Source organism: Ochotona curzoniae, unplaced genomic scaffold (assembly GCF_017591425.1).
Source record: "Ochotona curzoniae isolate NIBS_2020 unplaced genomic scaffold, NIBS_Ocur_1.0 contig_3622, whole genome shotgun sequence".
In the NCBI taxonomy this organism is placed as follows: domain Eukaryota; kingdom Metazoa; phylum Chordata; class Mammalia; order Lagomorpha; family Ochotonidae; genus Ochotona; species Ochotona curzoniae.
The window spans coordinates 14,647,253-14,669,018 of NW_024465926.1; the positions used below are offsets into that span (position 1 = coordinate 14,647,253).

The 21,766-nt window shown below is 51.4% G+C and overlaps 1 protein-coding gene across 1 annotated transcript in view; it reads left to right on the forward strand.

The window, feature by feature from the left end:
• The first annotated feature begins 14,950 nt into the window (after positions 1 to 14,950).
• CMTM4 (CKLF like MARVEL transmembrane domain containing 4) overlaps positions 14,951 to 21,766 on the forward strand; it is a 37,010-nt gene continuing 30,194 nt past the window's right edge. The window contains exon 1 of the mRNA XM_040982085.1: positions 14,951 to 15,216. Within this exon, the coding sequence (XP_040838019.1) occupies positions 15,031 to 15,216 (186 nt within the window). The 5' untranslated portion in view covers positions 14,951 to 15,030. The remainder of the gene's footprint in view (positions 15,217 to 21,766) is intronic.

The window sequence follows — 21,766 nt, forward strand, 5'->3', positions numbered from 1 at the left end:
TTTATTTATTTGAAAGATGTTACAGAGAGAGGGAGAAATAGACTTCTTCCATCCTCTGGTTCGGTTCCCAGATGACCACAGTAGCTGGAGCTGGGCCAGCCTGAGGCTAACAGTCTGTTAGTCTCTCTGGTCTCTGCACTTTAGGGGTGCAAGGATCCAAGTCCCAGGACCATCTTGCACTGCTTTCCCAAGCAAAATCAGCTGGGACTTGAACTGAAGCTCATACCAATGCCAGTATTGCAGGTGGCAGCTTAACCCTATTTTATTTATTTATAAGATTTTTTTGAAGGCAAAATTACAGATGATAGGGAGAGACAGAGAGATCTTCCATCCATTAGTTCACTCCCTAAATGGTTACCACAGCCAGAGCTGAGCTGATTCGAAGCCAAGAGCCAGGAATTTCTTCTAGGCCTCCCACATGGGTACAGGGGCCAAGCACTTGGGTCATCCTTCTGTTGCTTTCCCAGATACATTAATAGGAAGCTGGATTGGAAGTGAAAGTGGAGCAGCTGGGACTTGAACTGGTGTCATGGGTGTCAGTGTTACAAGTGGTAGTGTTACCTACTATACCATAGCACTGGCTCCTTTGCTTTTTTCTGTTGACTGAATTGACTTTAAGCATATTGAGTTTTGTTTGCTGTTTAAAGTTGATTTATCACACAAATTACCTCCCCAGCCTTTTATTTTATGAAGTTCTAAATGAGCACCAGATTCCTTTACACAAGTTTACCACTGTTAGCCTGCTCACCATGTGTGCTTGCTTTCTCTTCTCCCCTGGCCTTCTTTCCCTCTCACTACACACTGTTGTGCACTGCAAACTTATTTTTCCCCTATAGAATTGCATTCTGGGTTTACCTTGTTGACGTGGGACGATTCTGGGGAGACACTTGGGTGAGAACACAGTGTTCTCTGTGAGGCTGAGCATGTCCATCAGCCTCTCCCCACAATGGTGGTGCCGGGTTTGAGTCTTTGGTCAGGGTGCTGTCTTTCAGATCTTGGGGGGTCTGCCAGGTGGTTTGGGGTTATTTGCGTTGGTCACAGCAATAGTACCACTGTGGTAGCAAATGAAAGTGCCAGAGTGGTAGCCCCCAATCACCACAGCCCTGTGAGGCAGGCACTGCTGTCATCTCCACCTGCATTTACAGATGAGGAGATGAGGCACAGACTGAACAGCTACAAGGCTGGCATGCCCGCTGCGGAGCCTGACCTCGTGGCCATGCCCTGCTGGTATTCCTCCTGCTCACTGGAAGCAGATGGGGAAATGACAGCATGGGTGCTGTGTTTGACTGTGGGCCTGAGCTGCTGCGTGCTGCTCTTCAGCCTTCTTGCTGTCACGGGTGGAGCAGCTACTGCTGTCAGGTGAGCATAAGAGGCAGAGGATATATCCAGCATGTCACATTTGGTGGGGTGAGGCTGCAAGCACAGGACCTGGCTGGGAAAGGCAGATGGCGTGCCTGTCCCCTTCTGCCTGGGGAAGCTGCTTACAGCATGAACAACAACAGGGCTCACTGTAGCAGGCCAGATTGGACTTGTTCAGTACAGGTGTGGACAAGGTTGCTTTGTGTGCCAGCCTGCCTGAGTTCCCCACCCCCTGGCCATTCTGGACTCCCTTCTGCCTCCTCTGGGTTGGGAAGCAAACAGCTGGAACATGCAGGGAGAGTGCAGGCTCCAATAGGTTCACATTATATTATGAATCAAAACACAAGTGATCCATCAGATAAGAAACGTTACGCACAAGACTCACCCTGCCAGGTTCCTGACCCCATCTTTGTGAAGTTGGGGAGAAGCTTTCTTTCCAGTCACCATGAACACTGGGAGAGGTGCACGTGCACTTGTCGCTTGGTGGGTCTTTGCATGGTGGCTGTCGTCCCTAATTCCTGTGGGTCCAGCATTGCCATCCTCAGGCCATGCTCCTTCTGCCTGTAGCATTCCACTCTAGTTTGCCATCTCATCCCGAAGGCAGATGGCAGAGATCAGGAGGATGGGTACCTGCCTGGCACTGACCCAGAAGGATGCTGTTCAGTGCCCAGGATCTGGGAAGCCACAACTCCCCTGAGGGCATCCAGTGTGCTATGCTGGCGAGCTGGGCCGCAGCTGAGACCCAGGCTCTGAGCCCAGGAGTGCCACAGCCTGTGAGGAGAGGAGCTGTTGGTGCTCAACCTGCCATAGGGTGCCCATCCAGGACTAGGGACCAGTGTGCCTCTCTCGGCCTTGGAGGGAGGCTTTGCTCGGCAGGCTCTGTGGGTCAAGGTAGCATTTTTCCTTTAGCGCTGCAAACATTTCACTTTGTGTTCCACTGTGATTGTTCTCATCAGGCGACTGCAGATAAATGACAGTGGCAGTATTGTCCTGTGTCGTGTCTCTCTGTAACAGGCACTTGACCCTCTTTCTTGCGTGGCTCTGAATCAACATTCCTAAGTGATCACCAACCTCCCCCAACAATCCCCAGACCCACCTCCCCCAGCGACACTTTACAAAGTCCTTCTGGAAAATTCAGGCGCAATGTGAGACACTGGAGTTTTTGTTGTGGGAAGAATTCCACAATTTAAAACTGTTCCTTTATAAGGCAGTAATTTATTTTAAAGACGGGGTGCTTTGCTCCATCTGTCAGCAGCCTGTGTCATGTTACATCTGTCCTTGATATTTAAACTATTTGGCACTGTTACAGTGTGCATCCATGTCTGACCTATTCAGAACTAATCTAACAATCGCTAGCCTGGGAGCTGCACGGGAGACGAAACCGCGGTTGTGTCAGCTTTGTGTGCTGAACCTCCAGTTAGCATTGGGTGGTGGGTTCCTGGGAAGTACTATGAGATGAGTAAAAGGTGAGGGTTTGGCTCCTGGCTCCTTGCTTCTTGCTTGGGATCAACTCAGCTCTGGCTGTTGGCAACCTTTGGGGAGTGAACTAGCAGATGGGAGATCTCTCTCTCTTTAAACATACTACATATATATGTATTTATATATATATATTTATATATTTATATATATATGTATTTATTAAGCCATTTCAGTAGCTGGTGTTGTGGCACAGTGAGTTAAGCCACTGCCTGTGACTCTGGCATCTGCAATGGGCACTAGCTGGGGTCCCAGCTGTTCCACTTCAGATCTAGCACCCTACTCATGCATCAGTGAAAAACAGCACTTTTTAAAAAAAATTATTCTTTTGAAAGGCAGATATATATAGAGAAGGAAATATAGAAAGATTTTCCATCCACTGTCCACTGGCTCACTCAAGTGGCCGTTATGGCTGGAGCTAAGCCAATCTGAAGCCAGAAGCTTCTAATCATGTCTCCCATGCAGGTGCAGGGTCCCAAGGCTTTGGGCCATCCTCTACTGCTTTCCCAAGCCATAGACAGGGAGCTGGAAAGGTTTGGCACACCTCTGCAGCCTGGATATGAACTGGCGCCCATGTGGGGTCCCCGTGCATGTAATATGAAGCTTTTGCCACTAGGCTGCTGCACCTGGCCCCAGAAGATGGCTTATATATTTGGGCCTCTGCTTTCATGTAGATGGAGTGGCTGGCTCCTGGCTTTGGCTTGGCCCAACCCCAGCCATTGGTGGCTATTTATGGTGTGAACCAGCATAGAAAATTTTTTTTTTCTTTCTTGTTCTCTTTCTGTGCCTTTCAAATAAGCAAGTAAAACCAAAAGAAATTATGACTTTAGAGGAACAAATCATGCCAGTGTCGGAAGGAGCCATGGTCGGCAGTGAGCATCCATCCAAGTGCTGCTGCTGCCCTCCTGCCCCCTCCACCTCATCAGCACACCTGCCCCAGACCCGGCAGCGCTAAGCGTCAGGTCCTAGGCTGAAGAACACAGCCACGAGTGCAGACTGAGCAGGAGCGCTATTTTAGGGCACACGGGCTTTCAATATGCCATAAATCCTGTCACCTGGGCAACCGCCTGATTTTTTTTGGACAAGGCACCTCCACCATCTGTTTGTGTGGGCATCCAAATACATGGTGGAGGAGTGTGGCTTCCTGGGTGCTCCCTCCTCCCTGCCATCCTCCGTAACCAGAGCTGTCTGCCCAGGGCATGGGTTGGTGACACTGGAGAAGGCAGTGCTAGGGAGGTGAAGAGGACGGGCTGTCCTCCATGACTGGTAGTCTGGGAGCACCAGACAGGCCAGTTACTCTCCACACAAAAACCAGAAGCTTCAAAAGGCTTTCCTAGCCCTGTCTACAGCCTTTCTCTGGGCAGAGTGCAGTGGAGGTCTGTGCCTGGGCTGGGTGGGGGGGGGGAGGGGCATGCAGACCTGGGCAGGGCTGGGAGTGTGAGCATGGTAAGGGTAGGGGAATAATCCTGCATGGAGTAGGGGTTTCTTGTATTATTTTGTTTGATGTCTTGTCTTATTGGGAAGGCAGATTTTCAGAGAAGAGAAATAGAAAGATCTTCCATCTGCTGGTTCACTCCCCAAATAGCTACAATGGCCAGAGTTGAACTGATTCAAAGCCAGGAGCCAGCAGCCTCTTCGAGGTCTCCCTTGTAGGTGCAGGATCCCAAGGCTTTGGGTCATGCTACTGCTTTCCCAGGCTACAAACAGGGAGCTGGATGGGAAGTGGAGTAGCAGAGACATGAACTGGCACCTATATGGGGTCCTGGCTCTTAAAGAGAGAGGCCAATTGAACCACTGCACCCAGTCTTTCATGCAGTGTTGATCAAGGCAGGTTGAAGGGAACACTCTCCTGGCAAGTGGTTGGCAGGGGGAGGCAGAGCCCTGGGCAGTAGGGTGAGGGGCTCCAAGTGGAGTACAGCAGCCAAGCGTGGGTGTCAGAACCTGAGTAGCGTGACCACAGTGGGGTCATGTGATGAGGGAGACATCTGTGCTGGGAAGAGGGGTGATGTTATAGGGGGAGGGTGTCCGCATATAAGGGCATTGGTCAAGTACATTACTGGATGAGGATAATAGGGGCCAGGCTTCCTTCTGCCAGAGAAGAGGTGCACATAATGGAAAACCAACAAGAACCCCATGGTATTGGGGTCATTGTAAACTTGTGGTTTTCAATACACATAGATTAAAAAAGCAGAGGTCTGTGTGCAGGTATGTGTGGGTGACAGCATGCACACACACTCTCCTCCTCTGGCTCCCTGCCATGCAGAGGCCCAAGAGCAGCTGCATATTAGCAATGAGCCCACCAGTGCCCAGACTTCAGTTTGTAAATATCCTTCTCTTGCTGTTGTGGTGCAGCAAGCTAAGTTGTAGTGTGTGCCGCTGACATCCATATTGAATTGGTTTGAGTCTGATCCATCTCCTTCTGGTAGCTGAGAGAGCAGTGGGAGATAGCTCAGGTGCTTAGGTCCCTGTACCCAGTGGGAGACATGGCTGGAATGACCAGCTCCGGGCCTTGGCCTAACCCCATCTGGCTGTTGCTGCCCTTTTAGGAGGGTAATTAGACGATAGAGGGTCTGTGTCTCTGCTATTCAAATAAAGTTTTTTTTTGTTTTTGTTTTTGTTTTTTTGAAGCAGCATATGATTCCCAATAGTGCCTTTTGCCACAGGGACATTTGGCAAGATAGGCGCAGACCTTGAAGGTTGGGCTGTGGCGATGTGTCAGTGGTTTCCTGGTTAGCGTGTGTGCTCTGCTAAGGGAGGCCGTTGTTGGTAGGAAACACACACTTCAGTATCCGAAGGAGACGGGCTGCTGGGTGGGCAGTTTACAAGCGCTGCACAGGAGGAAAGGTCCTGGGACTGTTCTTGCCCTTTTATTGCAGGGATGGTGGTGAATTTCATGGCATTTCCAAATAGGTGCTTTAATGCAAACAAACAGCCAATCTTCCAGTCCACCCATGTTTGCAGACTGAAGCACATGGGAGGGAGCTGTATGAGGCCGGGCTCTGTCAGCAGCATCGCTACTCTTACACATTCCCCCTGCCTGGTCTCCTCACCCCTGGGGCCCACCCTCCCACCTGCTGTGACTGCTCACTGTGAGGCGTGGCTCAGGTGCTCACTATGTGTCTGCCAGCCCTGCCATGGGTCCGGGAACCCCTGGGCATCCTCACATGGACATTGGGCATTCCCCTGTATAGGGGCTCTCTACCTTGTTTACAGTATCCCTGCTGCCAATTGGAGGCATATGTTACTTTGTATCACTCATTTGTACTTTGGTTTGGGCGGGGATCTGATCACATAGGTGCCTGATTCAGAGCAAGATGCAGCAGTTCTGATGGCTCCCTCCTGCAGGTCCCTTCAGCATCTGTCCCTACCTGCCTCCCACCCCATATGTTCCTGTTGCTGCCATCACACAACCTTCAGCCCCGGCCATGTTTAAGTAGAAACCTCGAGGCCTTTCCATCAGCCCTTGGCCTGGGCCAGTTGCTCTCTCCAGAATGTCTTGCACCTTCAGCATCATGGCACTGGTGAAGTGTTTGCTTCGTCCCAGACACAATTCCAACCCTTCGCAGTTGGTGATGAGGAGGAGACTGCTCACTCCCCTCTGCCCAGAGGGTCACATCTTGTCTGAGGCGACAGAACAGGCACATACAGCCCCACTTTCCTTGTAAATGCTTCCTTTTGTGCCTGCCACGTGGCTGGCCTTAAGCCAGGCTATAGACAAATGGGGCTTTTGCTTTTCTTGGTGCTCATAGCCTAATCAGGCAGTATGTGGGGTGGGTAAATGAGGAAGCATGATACTACATGATCAGTCTTATGAGGCCAGGGGCTGTGGAAGCCAGGGCAGGTGCCTCTCGCCCAGCTTGGGCCCTGGGAGGCTGTTCTTGGGGAGTGGCTTCTAGCTTAGACCCTTCAGGATGTTCGGGAGCCAGTTCTCCTTATAGACCTTTTTTTTTTAAAGAAAAAAAAAACATTTATTTTGAAGCTGGCATTGTGGCATAGTAGGTTAAGCAGGCACCTGTGATGCTTGCATTCCATAAGGGTGCCACTTCCAATCCAGCTGCCTGCTAATATGTTTCGGAAAGTAGCAGAAGAAACTCCTGATGCCCAGTTTCAGATCAGTGCAGCTCTAGCTGTTGCAGCCATTTGCAGAGTGAACTGGTACCTGGAATCTCTCTCTGTGTGTCTCTTCATCTCTCTCTGTAACTCTTTCAAGTAAAATAAAAATCAATCTTTTAAAACAAAAAAAGAGGAGAAGAAAGAAATGTGGAATGATAGAGGAATGACCGAGATATAAAGATCTTCCATCTGCTGGCTCACTCCCTAAGTGGCCACAATGACCTGGACTGAAGCCAGGAACCAGGACTGGGCTGTTTTATAGTTTAAGTGGATTATACATGAAAACCAAGTGCTGGCATATAGAATATATTACCTAAATGCTTCTAGCTCCTCTTCATAAGGGAGCAGGTGTTTATGGTAGGGAAAAGGTGGGAGGAATAAGACAATGACATTAGAATCTTGTGGAACTTGAGACACCTTGAAGGAGAGGTCAGTTGGGAAGCCGAAGCCGAGTGGTCTGAGTCCAGGAGAAAGGTCATGGAAAATGGGTCAGGACAAGTCTCGATGAGGCAGGCGTGGTGGTACAGCAGGTTAATGCTCCATTTCGAATCCAGCTCTGCTTATGGCCCGGGAAAGCAGTGGATCCTTGGACCCCTGCACCTATGTAAGAGACCTGGAAGTGGCTCCTGGCTTCAGCTCAACTCTGGCTGTTGGTGACATTTGGAGGGTGAAAGAGCAGATGGAAGATCTTTGTCTCTATGTCTCCTTCTCTGTAAATCTGCCTTTCCAATAAAAACAAATGAAAATAAAAACAGAGTCCCGAGAAGCACAATTCTCTAGAGACTGAGCTGCTAAAGGGGACTGTAGGAGAGTGGCCCCAGAGGTGGGTGGGAAATCAGAAGAGCCTGGGACTGTGGACACCACCCAAGGGGGCTGTGCATGGGAGGCAAGAGCGGCAGGCGACCTCTGCTTGGCCTTCCGGAGCCACAGGAAACCTAAGAACCCATCCCCTTGCCTCTCTCAGCCAGGCAGCTATACTGGACTATGGAGCCCTAACTTTTTTTTTTAAAGATTTATTTATTTTTATTACAAAGTCAGATATACAGAAGGGAGGAGAGACAGAGAGGAAGATCTTCCATCCGATGATTCACTCCCCAAGTGAGCGCAATGGCCAGTGTTGTGTCGATCCGAAGCCAGGAGCCAGGAACCTCTTCCAGGTCTCCCATGCGGGTGCAGGATACCAAAGCATTGGGCCGTCCTCAACTGCTTTCCCAGGCCACAAGCAGGGAGCTAGATGGGAAGTGGAGCTGCCAGGATTAGAACCGGCGCCCACATGGGATCCTGGTGTGTTCAAGGCGAGGACTTTAGCTGTTAGGCCACGCCACCGGGCCCTGGAGCCATAACTTAAAGCAACAGCTTCCTATCTCTGCCTTAGACCCAACCATCAGATTGTCTAAACCCTGAAAATCTTCCCCCTTGGATAATTGCTGTGATCCCCACCTTCCAGAGAGCAAAGTCCTAGAGTAGAGACTCAGCTTGCCTCAACTTAAGATCTCCTGCTGGAGCCAGCGCTGTGGTGCAGCAGGTGAAGCTGCACATTGCAATGCTGGCATCTCCCACGAGCTCTGTTCTGACTGAACACCCTGGTCATGATCCTGGGAAGGCAGCAGAGGATGGACCAAGTACTTAGGTCCCTGCCACCCATGAGGGAGATCAGGATAGAATTCTTGGCTCTGCTCTTTAGGCCTGGCCTGGCCCTGGCTGCTGTGGCTATTGGAGGAGTGACTCAGCGGAACAGATTTGCTTTCCTGTCTCCCCCCGTCCATCTGCCTTTCAGATTAATAAGTATATATGTAAAAACAAACTCATGCCTACCCTGAACCAATCGCAAGGATAGAAGGGAAGCGTGATTGGCATTTCTTGGGTCAGCTGCTTACTCCTTCTGACCAGAGAGGTGGGTGTTGGAGTAGAAGGGGCACAGTCCCCAAAATGAGCTGGGGGCACCATCCATTGTATGACAAGCAGGGAAACTGGGCAGATTGTGTGGCGCTCCCTCTGCTCTGGGTGCCTGGGGCCCAAGGATGTGACCCAGAGCCCGGCACGGGTGATGGGGCATCTGTAGCGTGTCCGTATGTGAACTTCTGGCTGCTTCAGCAGCTCCCAGAGGTGCATGTAGCCAGCACAGCCCTTGGAGTCCCTGGTGGCAGCTCCCCAACTTCCTGCAGCCCTCTGCCGGGGAAGAGGAGGTGGAAGACAGCCAGGGATGAGGCCCACCGGGACCTGCCCCTGCGTCTCCCAAGTGCCAGCATAGGGTTATGCATGGCATGCACCACACAGCGTGGGCTTCCACAGGGGGACTGCAGTCCCATCAATGGGGGGCTCAGGTTGTCCCTGGTTACAGGAATTAGAGGAATGTCACACTGGAAAAATCCCAGCAGGCACTATTTTTAGAGGCTGTTTTGGGAGAGCGTTTTCCAGCTGTGGGGACAGTTCTTCGAGAAGCAGTCGTCAGCTCCAGGTCCCGAACCTCTGCTGCCTTGCGGGCTGGCTCAGGCCCGGGTTCTTTCGCCCTTCCCAGCTTGTGGGAACAGACTCCTCCTGCCACAGAGGAGAGGGACGGCAGGGACATAGTTGCTGACAGAGTGGAAAGCTGAATTTTGTTTATTTCTGCATCTTGGAGACCAGTCCGACGGACTTCGTATTGGGAGTTTCCTCTCAGAGAAATAATTTCAAACCAAGTAGTTAGCTTGAAACACTAACTATGGAAGTGTGTGTGTGTGTCTCCTGCATGAGCTCTGGTCTACCATGAGGCCCTCCCCAGAGCTGTGCTGATGCAGGCCTCGTGAGTTGAATGAAAGTCCCCAGCTCAGGTAGCAGCACAAAGTGAACCTGAGGCCAGACCTCTCGAAGAATCTTGATGCTCAATGGTGGGGTGGGGTGGGGAGGTACACTGAGGGGTCCCCAGGCTTGGATGGGGCTGCCTTTGAAAGAAGCTAAACCCGGGCAGAATGAGAAGCCAAACCTAATCCAGGTGAACAGAGGATGCCTTCTGGAGCATAGCCTGAAGATAGGTGGACCAGCCAGTGAGAAAAGGGCCAGTGAAGGGGTTGGGGGTGTAGTCCAGAGGGATGAGCCCCTGCTTGCAGTGCCAACATGCCTGATCAGAGTGAGTTGCAGCTGCTCTAATTCTCAGCCAGTTCCCTGCTAATGTGCCTGAGGAAAGCAGCAGAGGATGGCCTAAGAGCTTGGCTTCCTGCCACTCACATCAGGTTCCTGGCTTTGATCCAGCTCAACGCTGGCTCTTGTGGGCATTTGGGGGAGTGAACCAATGGATGGAAGATATCTTGCTTTGTCACATAAATGAATAAATCTTAATAGGGAGGATGGGTGCTAACAGAAAGCAACCTATCCATGCCTGAGCAGTGGCCAAGCTGCCAAAGGCTCTGGGCAGCAATCCAAGCCCCCGTGCAGCCCATTGCAGGATGCGCCCAGGGTCTGAGATAAGAATCAGCTTGCTGGCAATCTCTCCTCCCACAGCAATGAAGGAGGTAGCGTCTGGCTGATGCAGCAGACTTCTGAGTTTGGTTGCCTTGAGGCAGCCCTGGATATGTAGCCAGCAGACCCTGGAACCTGGGCAGCTGGCAGGGGTCCCCTGCTTCTCTATTACTTCCTGTTTCCACTGTGTCTTTGGCCCCTCACAGACACTCCAAAGCACAGCTATAGCCAGGGACTCAGGATGGGTTCCTGTGGAAGGTACCCTCACATCCAGCGTGGCGGTCTATTTAAGGATCCACGTGGGATTCCCAGCAACACCCTTTGGAAGTCTCTGAACTTCTGTTAAAAACCCCCAAGAGAAAAATCTTGAATCTGTCCCTGGAGCTAAAAATAAATATAGGCTAGGGTCCAGGAACAGGGAACAGTGAGTAAGTGCTGGAGGGGAGCCTCCAGTCTTGCTTCTATTCCATCCAGCCCTGCACGGAAGCCAGAGAGAGCATCCAGAAGGCAGGCCCCATGGGGCCGCCCTCATGTTAGACACTGCGGTGTATAGTGCCCCCGTCTCGTGTGACCCCAGAGGCCTCACAGAGATTGGCTCTAGGCCACCTTTCGGTTTCAGGTCTGGCCTGCCTGTCCTCCTTCCCCTCAGTTCCACACTTGAACCTTTTCAGTGTGCTTTGTTGGGCTACTCTGCCGGCCTTTTGTATGCCATTCTCCCTCCCCGGCATTCTCTTCCACTCTCCCTACCCGTCCTATTGCCTGGCTGCTGTGCCTATTTCATATCTTGGCTGAGGTTCTGATCACTCCCACCCCACATCTCCCTCTATCCTAGTTGAATCCTTGCACTGGAAATTCCCATACCACCTGGAATACCTCCTGCCACTGGTAACATTCAGCACACACTCCGTGATATCTGTTGGCTTCTACACTTGGTCTCCAGGTAGCAGGTGCCTGCCACAGGCTCCCCAAAGCCAGAAGGCAGGCACTCCAGCTGGGTCTCTCTCATGGGTGCCAGGAACACACATCCTTGGGCCATCATCTATCTTCTCTCAGGTGCATTAGCAGGGAGCTGAACTGGATCCCGAGTCGTGGCTTAACCCACAGTACCACATCACACACCTGCTCCTAGCAATCTTTATTGAAGTAGAATCAAACAGATCAACTAAGTCCATGATTCTCATTCCATTTTCTGTTCCCCAAAGGCAACACTATTGAGCATTTAAAACTGATTATATTTTTATAACATGCATATATTGCTGCCTCTTGATTTTTAAGTACTTACTGGTCTTCCCCTAATGGATGCTGTTTACTTAGAGATCTTTCATTTGCTGGTTCATCTTCAGATGATTGCAATAATCAGAGCTGGGCCAGGCTGAAGTCGGGAATCAGGAGCTTCTTCCTGGTCTCCCATGTGGGTGGCAGGGGCCCAAGGACTTGGGCCATCCTCTGTTAGGAATGAGTGAGGAGACTGGAATTGGGAGCTGAACTGCGACTTGAACTCAGATATTCTGACATTGAAAGCAGGTTTTCAAAGCAATAGCTTAAACACTGTGCCGAATCCCTGCCCCCAAATATACACTTCATTTCATCTAGACAAGTCGTCTTCAAAGCCTCTGTCAAGTCCTGGACTGTCAGCCCCTGGCCCTGCTGCACAGAAGCCTGTGTTGCTGTCATTTCCGCGACCCTTAGCATCTCTCTCATGCTGTATCTATCCTCGCCTGGGTCCCAGATCCTCTGAATTCTTGGTTTAGAACCAGGGGAAGGGAACATTTAATTTGGTCCACATGCTGCACTTGTAGGCCCCTTTGATCCACTTTTTTAAAAATAAGATTTACTTATTTCTATTGGAAAGTCAGATTTACAGAGAGAAGGAGTGACAGAAAGATCTTCTGTCTGCTGGTTCACTCCCCAAGTGGCCACGAGAGTTTGAGCTGAGCTGATCCAAACCCAGGAGCCAGGAGCTTCTTCAGGTCCCCCATGTGGATGCAGGGTCCCAAGGCTCTGGGCCATGCCTGACTGCTTTCCCAGGTCACAAGCAGGGAGCTGAATGGTATATGGTGCAGCCGGGACACAAACTGGTGCCCATATGGGATAGCAGTGCTCACAAGGGGAGGATTTGCAAATTGAGCCATTGCACCAGGCTCAGGCTTTTTTTTTTTTTTTAAAGGTGTATTTATTTATTTGAAAAGCAGAGTAGTTTACTGAGAGAGAGGGGAAGGGAGGAAGGACGATAAAGAGGGAGAGAGAGAGAGGTCTTCCATTTGCTGGTTCACTCTCCAAAGGGTTCTATTGGCTGGAGCTGGCCAATCCAAAGCCAGGAACCAAGAACTTGTTTCAGCTGTCCCACATGGGTGCAGGGGCCCAAGCATCTGGGCCATTCTTTGCTGCTTTTCCAGGTGCATTAGCAGGAAGCTAAATTGCAAGTGGAGCAGCTGGGACTTGACTAGCTGCCTATATGGGCTACCAGCATAGCAGGTGGTAGTTTTAACTGCTATACCACAGTACCAGCTTGTAGGCTTATTTTGTGTGTGTGTGTGTGTGTGTGTGTAGGCTCATTTTTAAGTTGACAACTTTGGCTCACAAATGATGTTCTAAATACTCAAATAACCTTTGGGAAAGAGAAAAAAATAAATAAAAAAATAAAAGGGTCCCTATGTTTGATGGTTTTTGTGGAGTCTCCTCTAGCAGCTTCCTGAGACAGGGTGACTGCAGGTCCACCCTTGTACTTGAGTCAGGCTCTGTGGGAACTCACCTAGAAGAGATCGTTTGCCCTGTGGGTGGGGAAGGCAAAGTTGCTGCCTTTCTGATTCCTGATTCTTCAGCGGAACTGAAACCTGTACGGTACCCGTCTGGGATGCTGAGGACCCTCATCTGCCCCATACCCTTTTGCTTCTGGAAAATACTGAATTATTTTATAATTTCTTCTGCCCATGCCCCCCATAACTTTATGGAAATCCCATTCTCTTGGATTGTTTCCCTAATTTGTTCATCTTTTATTTTTCCACGTTGTCCTTTGGCTGTATTTCCTGTTAGATTTTCTGGAAAAAATTTTGTTTAACTTATTTTTAAATTTTTATCGCAAAGTCACATACACAGAGAGGAAGTTCTTCCATTCGATGATTCACTCCCCAAGTGACTGCAGTGGTTGGTGCTATGCCCATCCGAAACCAGGAGCCAGGCACTTCTTCCAGGTCTCCCACATGGGTGCAAGGTCCCAAGGCTTTGGGCCATCCTCAACTGCTTTTCTAGGCCACAAGCAGGGAGCTGGATGGGAAGAGGAGCAGCTGGGACATGAACCAGCATCCATATGGGATCCAGGCGCTTGCAAGGTGAGGATTTACCCATTGAGCCATCGTGCTGGGCCCTATTTTGTTGCCATTTTTTGCCCTTGTGGTTTTATGCCCTGAATAAAAACGAATCCCTGTGTCTGTCATTTCGCTGGGATTTGAGGTGAATTGAGGCCAGAGGCTACACCTAACGATTTAACACTCTCTCTCCCAGGTTGGGGCTGGGTGCTTTCCCCCAGTTCTTAACGTAGGCTTAACATTTAATGAGAGCCCAACACATAAGTTTTGGGCCAAATAAAGTTTTAATTAACATCATGGTCCTTCCAGTACCACTGTCCATTTTTTCTAAATAAGCTGGAACCTGGGCTCTTTGCACCAATTAGCAGTGTCACCTGGGACGAGCCACTTCCAAGCAGGACCTTAATTAACCCTTTGTACTATGTCATGACAGCCTGGGGTGTCTGGCTCAGCACTCAAGCCAGGAGGTTCAGTAACAAAGTGACAATTCCTAGAAAGTTACGCTTGGGCTTCCAGTTAACCTTCACGCTAGAATTCCAAACTGTTCCTTCATGAATGCCCTTCGGGGCAAAATCTGTTTGATGGGAAATCTTCCCGGCTTTTAGAGGAAACTAACGTTAGTCATGGAGGACCTACTATGTGCGCTGCCCGGTCAGCATGGGGGTGCGGACACCTCACCCTTGACTGTGTCTCTCCCGGTGTTAACTCGGTGCCGACCGCGCCCCGTCTTCAGCTAGTTGAAAGCTCCTTACTTACCCATCTGGCTGGCCGAATAGTCCGCGTACGGGCCACTCGGGCCACGCCACTGTCCCGGGCCCGGGAGGTGGCATAGCCCATCTTGGTCCCCACTGGTACAAGAACCCCGCTTCCCCCAACAAGAAACGCGAGGCAAGGCCCTGGGGAAGCAATTTTCCGCCCCGGCTCTGGACACCTCAGAGCGCCCCCATCCCTGTCGGGTCCCGCCGGCGGGCGGCGCAGGTGAGGGCGGGGCGCCGGGGGCGGGGCCCGAGCGGCCCACGCCCCGCCCCCGCGGCGCGGCCCCGCCCCCTCCGCCTCGCCGGGCCGCTCGCTCCGCCCCCTCCGGGCCCGGCGCGCCGGCTCCCGCCTCCTTCCCTCTGCGCCCGCTCCCGCCTCCCTCCCTTTCCGCTGTCCAGGCGGCGGGAGCCGAGCCGGAGCGCACCGAGCCACGGCCGCAGCCGGGCGGGGGGCGCAGAGGCAGCGGCGGCGGCGGCGGCGATGCGGCGGCTCCGCTGAGCGAGTGCGCCCGCTCCTGGCGCCGGTGGGTGGGTGGGTGGGTGGGTGGGGGCGGCCGCGCGAGAGGCGGCCCGGGCCAGGCGGCAGCATGCGGAGCGGCGAGGAGCTGGACGGCTTCGAGGGCGAGGCCTCGAGCACCTCCATGATCTCGGGCGCCAGCAGCCCGTACCAGCCCACCACCGAGCCGGTGAGCCAGCGCCGCGGGCTGGCCGGCCTGCGCTGCGACCCCGACTACCTGCGCGGCGCGCTCGGCCGCCTCAAGGTCGCCCAAGTGGTAGGTGCCGGGCGGGGCCCCAGGTACGAGGCGGGCGGCCTAGCCGTGCACCTTCCCTTCTCAACTCCCGCTGCGCGGGGGGCGCAGGCCCCGCAGGCCTCTGAGGCGTCCCCGCCTCCCGGGGCCAGACCCCGGCTTCGCGCAGCCCTCTCTGCTGCATGGGGTCTTTGGGCCTTCCCCTCCCGTTGCCTCCGAGGAGAGGGGAGACCTTGCCCTCGCCCCACCTTCCGGGGAACCCGCCCTCTTCCGCTTTGCATCCTGGCTGCCTCAGGTGTGCGCCTTCCACCTTAGCACCTGTCCCCAGGCCTACCTGTCTGCTCGCGCCTACCCCACTTCGGGCGCTCGTCGTGGCTCCGTCTGTGCGCGGAGCCCGGCGCGCAGGGTTAATGCTGTCCCTTGGGTATTTACTGGGCTTAGCAACTGTTGGTAGTTTCTCGGGGGCCCTTGCCACCACCTGTGCACGGTCCTTGCCTGTCTCCGTCCCCCGGAGATGGGGAACTTTGGCTTGGTTAGCCCTCTGGCGCCTAGCAGGGTGCCGAGCATATGGTAGAGGTGCAGCAACTGTTGCTGGGCCGCCGGTAGCCCAGATACAGTGTGTATGTGTGTTGGTGTGGGGGGTTGAGTGGGCGCCCGGGTTGGCAACACGGCTTCTCCCGTTTATCTTGTCGAGTTCTGAGCCCTCCTGATGACCCGAGAAACCAGAATGGGCCTCTGGCAGTCTTCTGCCCCAGCATGGTGGCTGGCGCTGCCCAACTGGTACCCAGAGTTAAATCGCTCTGGGAGGACAGCCAGTTTGGGAGGTAACAGAAACAGAGAGCTTTCTGTTGGACTTGTCCGGAGCAGAATGAGCATTCCTCGGGGTCCTTGTTTGTTGCTTCCCCATGTACCCAGGACACGGGCCTGTGCCGCAGTTTTCTAGCAGGCCTCCCTGCGCAGTTGGTTAACAGGGCATGTTACAGAGATGTGTGTGTGTGACTTCTTGGCCCTGTCACAGTGGGCTTTCCTCCGGCTGCTGCAGCGCCCAGCTTTATGTACTTCTCGGCCAGAGAAGCCATTAGCAGAGAACCCCGACGTGTGTGCACTGTGTTTCTCGCGCTTTCTTGAGAGAGGTAAACAAGCATTCCTTGGGGGATCGGAGCAGGCGTGGACAGCCTTTCAGTCCAGATCTGTGTGTTCATTGCAGGAGCAGTATGCGATCTCTGCCACAGGCAGGTCTAACTCCGCTAACTGCTGGGGGAAGGAGGGAGGTGTATTTGGAGGACTTCAGAACAGATTCATGGAACAGGTTGAGTTTTTACACTGACTGACCTTACCCCAGACTCTGGAACGTTCCCTGGGGTGATTGGCTTCAGTGGGGTAGATGCTGCTGTTAGCATAGAGGTGGAGGAGGTGCAAGGAGGAAGGTGTTTGCCATTGTTGCAAGTCCAGGACAGCTCCTTGGAAATGATTAAGTGAGGCTGCACTTTGACCGGATGGAGGGCCTTGTCAGATGTCTGTCTTTGTGGGGTTTTGAAGGTAGACAGAACTTTGCCATTGGTGGATTCACCTGTCACTCCAAGGCTGGTAGAAAACTGGAAATCCAGTGATTGAGGCAGGAATGTTAATTATCACTTCATTGCTGGGACTTTGTTGCCTGTACCCTGGATGAATGTTATCAGCATTGAATATCCTTTTGAGAAGGTGCTGCTTTATGGACCTTTTAATCTGGAACAATTTGGGATCCCAGCCCCTAAGATCCTGCCCAATTCTACCATTGATCTACTCTCTGGAATTCAAGTGGTGAGAACTTGGGTGTGGGTGAGTGAAGGAGAGGCCTGCGCCTGACAGCATGGCAGCTTGAAGGCATCTTCTTTGTGCTCAGCCTTCCTAAAAGCCTGCATTTGTAGAAGGGAAAACCTTTATCGAACTCCAAGAGAGAATGCTTGAAGCTGGGAAAGAAAAGAAGTCAAAACCCGGAGTCCCATCAAGAAATCTGTAGACATTTTTGATAACCCGTACACATCTTTGGTCACCTGTTGCAACCTGCTCTGTGCTCCTTCGGATGTGTCCCACAGACCTACAGCACTGCCTCCTCCTGGGAGAGCCAGTTAGCCCTGGAGAAGCAGGGGCGGGACCTTAGCACGGGGTCACGTTGCTGCTCGGGACAGCTGCATCCCACATCAGATCACTTGGGTTCAAGCCCCCGCTCTGCTTCCAGTCTTGCTGATGTGTGCCCTGGTAGGCAGCAGTTGACGGTTCAGGTGCTTGAGTCCCTGGCACCCATGTGGGAGACCCACTGGAGTTCCAGGCTCCGGGCTTCAGCCTGGCCCTGCCCCAGCTGTTGCTGGCACTTGGGCAATGAATCAGCTGATGGAAGATTTCTTGCTCTTTCTCACTGTTTTCTTTGCATTTCCAATACATACTATTGAATGAATAAAATTGCTGGCATATAGGAGCAGCGCCTCACTCTGGACCTCTGAACAGTAATCTGCAGTTTAACAACTTTCTCCCAGGTGATTCATGTGGACATTAAACTTTGAGATTTAAACTTTTATCATTTGAGGATGAAAACTTTTCACAGGTGCCAGCAGCCAATTCTCTGTCAGAACCATTAGTAGTCAATTAAGGCTGAGATTTTTTTTTCTTTTTCCCATAAAAGGAGCTGGTCCCTCCCGGAAAAAAATTAAGAAAGAGCCATTATGGAAAAATTAGCACCTCACTCGTTAGGCATTTAATTGGTGTAATAAATGTAAGCTATCATTGTTGCTAATTAATATTTCCTGTCTCTAGAGAAACTTGGCAGTAATGTCACCCCAAAATCCTAATTACATATTTGAATAAATATAGCTTAATTTTTGATTTAGGTTTCTTAATGGGATGTTATTTGAGGGTAAAACCAATCTGAAATATTACAAACACTGATTAGTGCCATTGTTGAGATTATATCCTTTCACAATGAAATGGGGACCTACTTTTGGAGCCTGGGAGTGTCTGTGGGGGCTACATCACTTTGTGTGGAAAGAGAGTTGGCTTGACTAACTGACCCAAATCACCTGCCTCTCCCTCGTGTGAATGCTGTGACAACTCATGTTTAACCCTTAGGCATCAGTGAATGGAATAGTAATAATAGGCCATTCACTTGTTAATTCGTTTTAAATTAAATGATTGAAAGAGTTTTGCTCTTGATGTGGAGATTGCCACTGTCATTTACGCTGTGATGTGGGACAAGGCCCCCTACTGGACACAACTTTGAGTAGTAATAGCAGTAGGTATAATTTAATGGGGCCAACTTGACTACCAGCATTTCCATTTTGTGGATTAGGAAACAGGCATAGACGGCATTGTGGGTCACGTGGCTTAGGCAAGGAGGAGCTGGGATTTGAACCTTAGCAGTTTGAGTTAGGAATAGTCCTTCCCCAGTGCAGGAGCTTCCTGTGGTCTGGGAGCATCCAGGGGTCTTGTGGGTGAGTTTGTCGGTGCTGTCAAGCAAGCAGAGGTTCTGGTCTCTCCAAAGGGATGCTTTTTGGAGATGGGAGCTCCTGTTGGAGTTGACGGCTTACCCATTTGCAGGGGTACAGGCGTAGGCCCTCTCAAAGGCATGGCAGTTCCTCCAAGGCCCTGCATTATGGAGTCCTTTTTGCTTCAGGTCTCATTCTCAAACCTCTCCTGACCCCAACCCACCTTTCTCGGTGCAGTGTGTCAGGGACCTGGCGTATTCGTGGGTAGGCTGTGAACACCTAAACCCTGGTGCTTCTCAGCCTCCTCACGGAAAGTGTGCAGTAATAACTCAATGAGCATTTTAGGAGCGATCTGAATGAATGTTTGCTTGAAGCTTTCTTAGGTGACTGAAAGGCAAATCCGAGTATTTGCCTGTGAGGATTGGGTGACAGCATGCCTTTGATTGGATAGCTTTTCATCTCAGGTCAGCCCTCAGAGCCTCCAGACTGGTTCCTGCTACTAAAGTCCAAATGAGAAATAAATGCTAGAAAGTAGATGTGACGGAGCCTGGTACAGTAGCTCAATGGCTAAATCCTCACTTTACAAACATCAGGTTTCCTTATGGGCACTGGTTCATGTCTGACTACTACACTTCCCATCCACTCCCTGCCTGTGGCCTGGGAAAGCAGTGGAGGATAGCCCAAAGCCTTGGGACCCTGCACCCATGTGAGAGACCTAGAAGGAAGCTTGTGGCTTTGAATCAGCTCAGGTCTGGCTGTTGTGATCATTCGGGAATGAACCAGCAGATGGAAGATTTTTCTTTCTGTCTCTGCTCTCTGTAGATTTGCCTTTCCAATAAAAATAAATAAATCTTTTTTAAAAGGTAGATGTGATGTGGGAATGGCTACCTTTGCAAAACAGCAGGCTTGACAAGAGACTGGCTGCTGTCACAGCACTGAGCCAGTTCCCACACCCACCCCTGGCTGTGTAGGAGGGGCTGGTCCGTCCCAAGTTCTGTCAGGTGGGAGCTGATGCCCTGTGTCTGAATACCTGAAGTAGGAGTAGGCGGGCCTGGGCTGTGCCTGTCAGAGGCTGAGGGCTCTGTGTGGGGCCAAAGGTTCCTTTGCCTTTCTGGTGTTAACCTGTCCTGCAGGAATGAGACAGGCAAGATAGTGGCTTTCATGGTACTGGGTTCTCAGACCCTCTGGGTGTGGCCCCATGTCTGGGAAAGATCTCTGTGCAGGCCAGATGAGACCCATGAAATCATTTGGTCAGGCCCTGCCAAGGCAAAAAAAACACTTCAGACAAATATATCTCATTTGGGCCCAGCACAGTAGCATAGTGGCTAAAGTCCTCTCTTTGAACGCGCCAGGACCCCATTTGGGCGTTGATTCTAATCCTGGTGGCCCTGCTTCCCATCCAGCTCCCTGCTTGTGGCCTGGGAAAACAGTTGAGGGCAGCCCAGAGCCTTGGGTGCCTGCATCTGTGTGGGAGACCTGAAAGAAGCTCCTGGCTTCGGATTGGCTCAGCTCCAGCTGTTGCGGTCACTTGGGGAGTGAATCATCGGATGGAAGATCTTCCTCTCTGTCTCTCCTCCTCTCTGTATATCTGCCCTTCCAGTAAAAATAAATTTTTTTTTTTTAAAAAGTATCTCATTTGGTGATAATGCTGTCAGAATGCTTTTTAATAAAATGTAAGGTTTATTTATTGTTTATTTGAAAGTTATAGAGAGAGAAGGAGAGAGATATTTTCTCTTTGCTGGTTCACTCCTCAAATAACTGCAATCACCAGAACTGGATTGGTCTGAATCCAGGAGCCAGGAGCTCCCTCTGGGTCTTCCATGTGGGTGTGGCCATCTTCCTCTGTCTTGGCATGTGCATGAACAGGGAACTGGATTGGAAGTGAAGCAGCTGGGACTAGAACCTTTGCCCATATGGAATGCCAACACTGGAGGCTGAGGCATGACTTACTATACTGTGGTGCTGGCAAAGCCCAAGTGAATTCTTTCTGGACAGTTTGGGAGGGATGTGGTTCTTACCTTGAGATTGCCGAGAGTCTTTCCCAGGTCCTGGGACTCCACGAGGTGCTGACAGACGATGGCTTGGTCGTACATACCCTGCTGTAACCCTGTCCCAGGGATGCTGAGTGTATGTTGCTGGGTTCCTGGGTGCTACACCGTCGGGAAGTGGGGCCTAGCATCAGGGTCTGTGTCATGGGGGCAGAGCCCTTGTGATAATGCCTTCTTTGCACTGGCACTGGCAAGACCAGATCAGCCACAATGACTGGAGGCTGTTTGTGAAGCATAGCTGCCCACTGTGGCCTTTGGGCTCTGTTTCCAGTGTTCCCACTCACCTGGCTGCTGTACGTTGGGAGTTGGACCTGTGTAAGGGTCACCAGAACCCTCCAGAACACCAAGCCCACAGAAAATTCCTTTTCTCTGTGAATTACTCAGACCCAGGTGTTGTGACATAGCAGCAGCAATCAGACCAAGAACACTGCCTGCTGGGGTCTGGTTCCAGCCTAGGGGTCATGCTGGATGTGTCTGACCTGCCCCAACCCCATGTGGGTTCCCTTTAGCACATGGGACTGAGGTCCCCCACCCCCGCCAGAGATCCTGCCTGAGTGATTGAAATCAACAACTGGAAATCTCAGTGTGCTAGGCTTCAATGCCACGGCCGCTTCTATCCTAGTTCCTAGGAACAGCCCCAAATCCTTCTGGTAGGATGATGTCAGAATTCTTTGGAAAATAAAGTAATTTGTTAGGGAATAGCATAGTAGTCAGAAGGGCTGTGACCAAAATTAGTAAATTCCTGGATAGTCCCAGTTGCCTGTACTACCTCATTGGACTGTGTAAGTATATTTTAAATTTAAAAAATATACTTTAAAATATAAAATATTCCAAGCAGTGACATGACACCGGTTCATGTGGCAGGCACCTGTTCGCTCACAGTGTGTCTTGATGTTTTATTTGGAAGACAAAGGGGGATGAATCTGTGTGTGTGTGTTGCACGGGTGTGGACAGATGGGATGAGATTTGGGTCACAGCAAGGTGGTATTGCAGCATGTGGAGAAGATCATGCTAGACAAGCCTGGGAGGTGTTAAGGAGTCTTTATTAACCAAGCTTGGTGATGG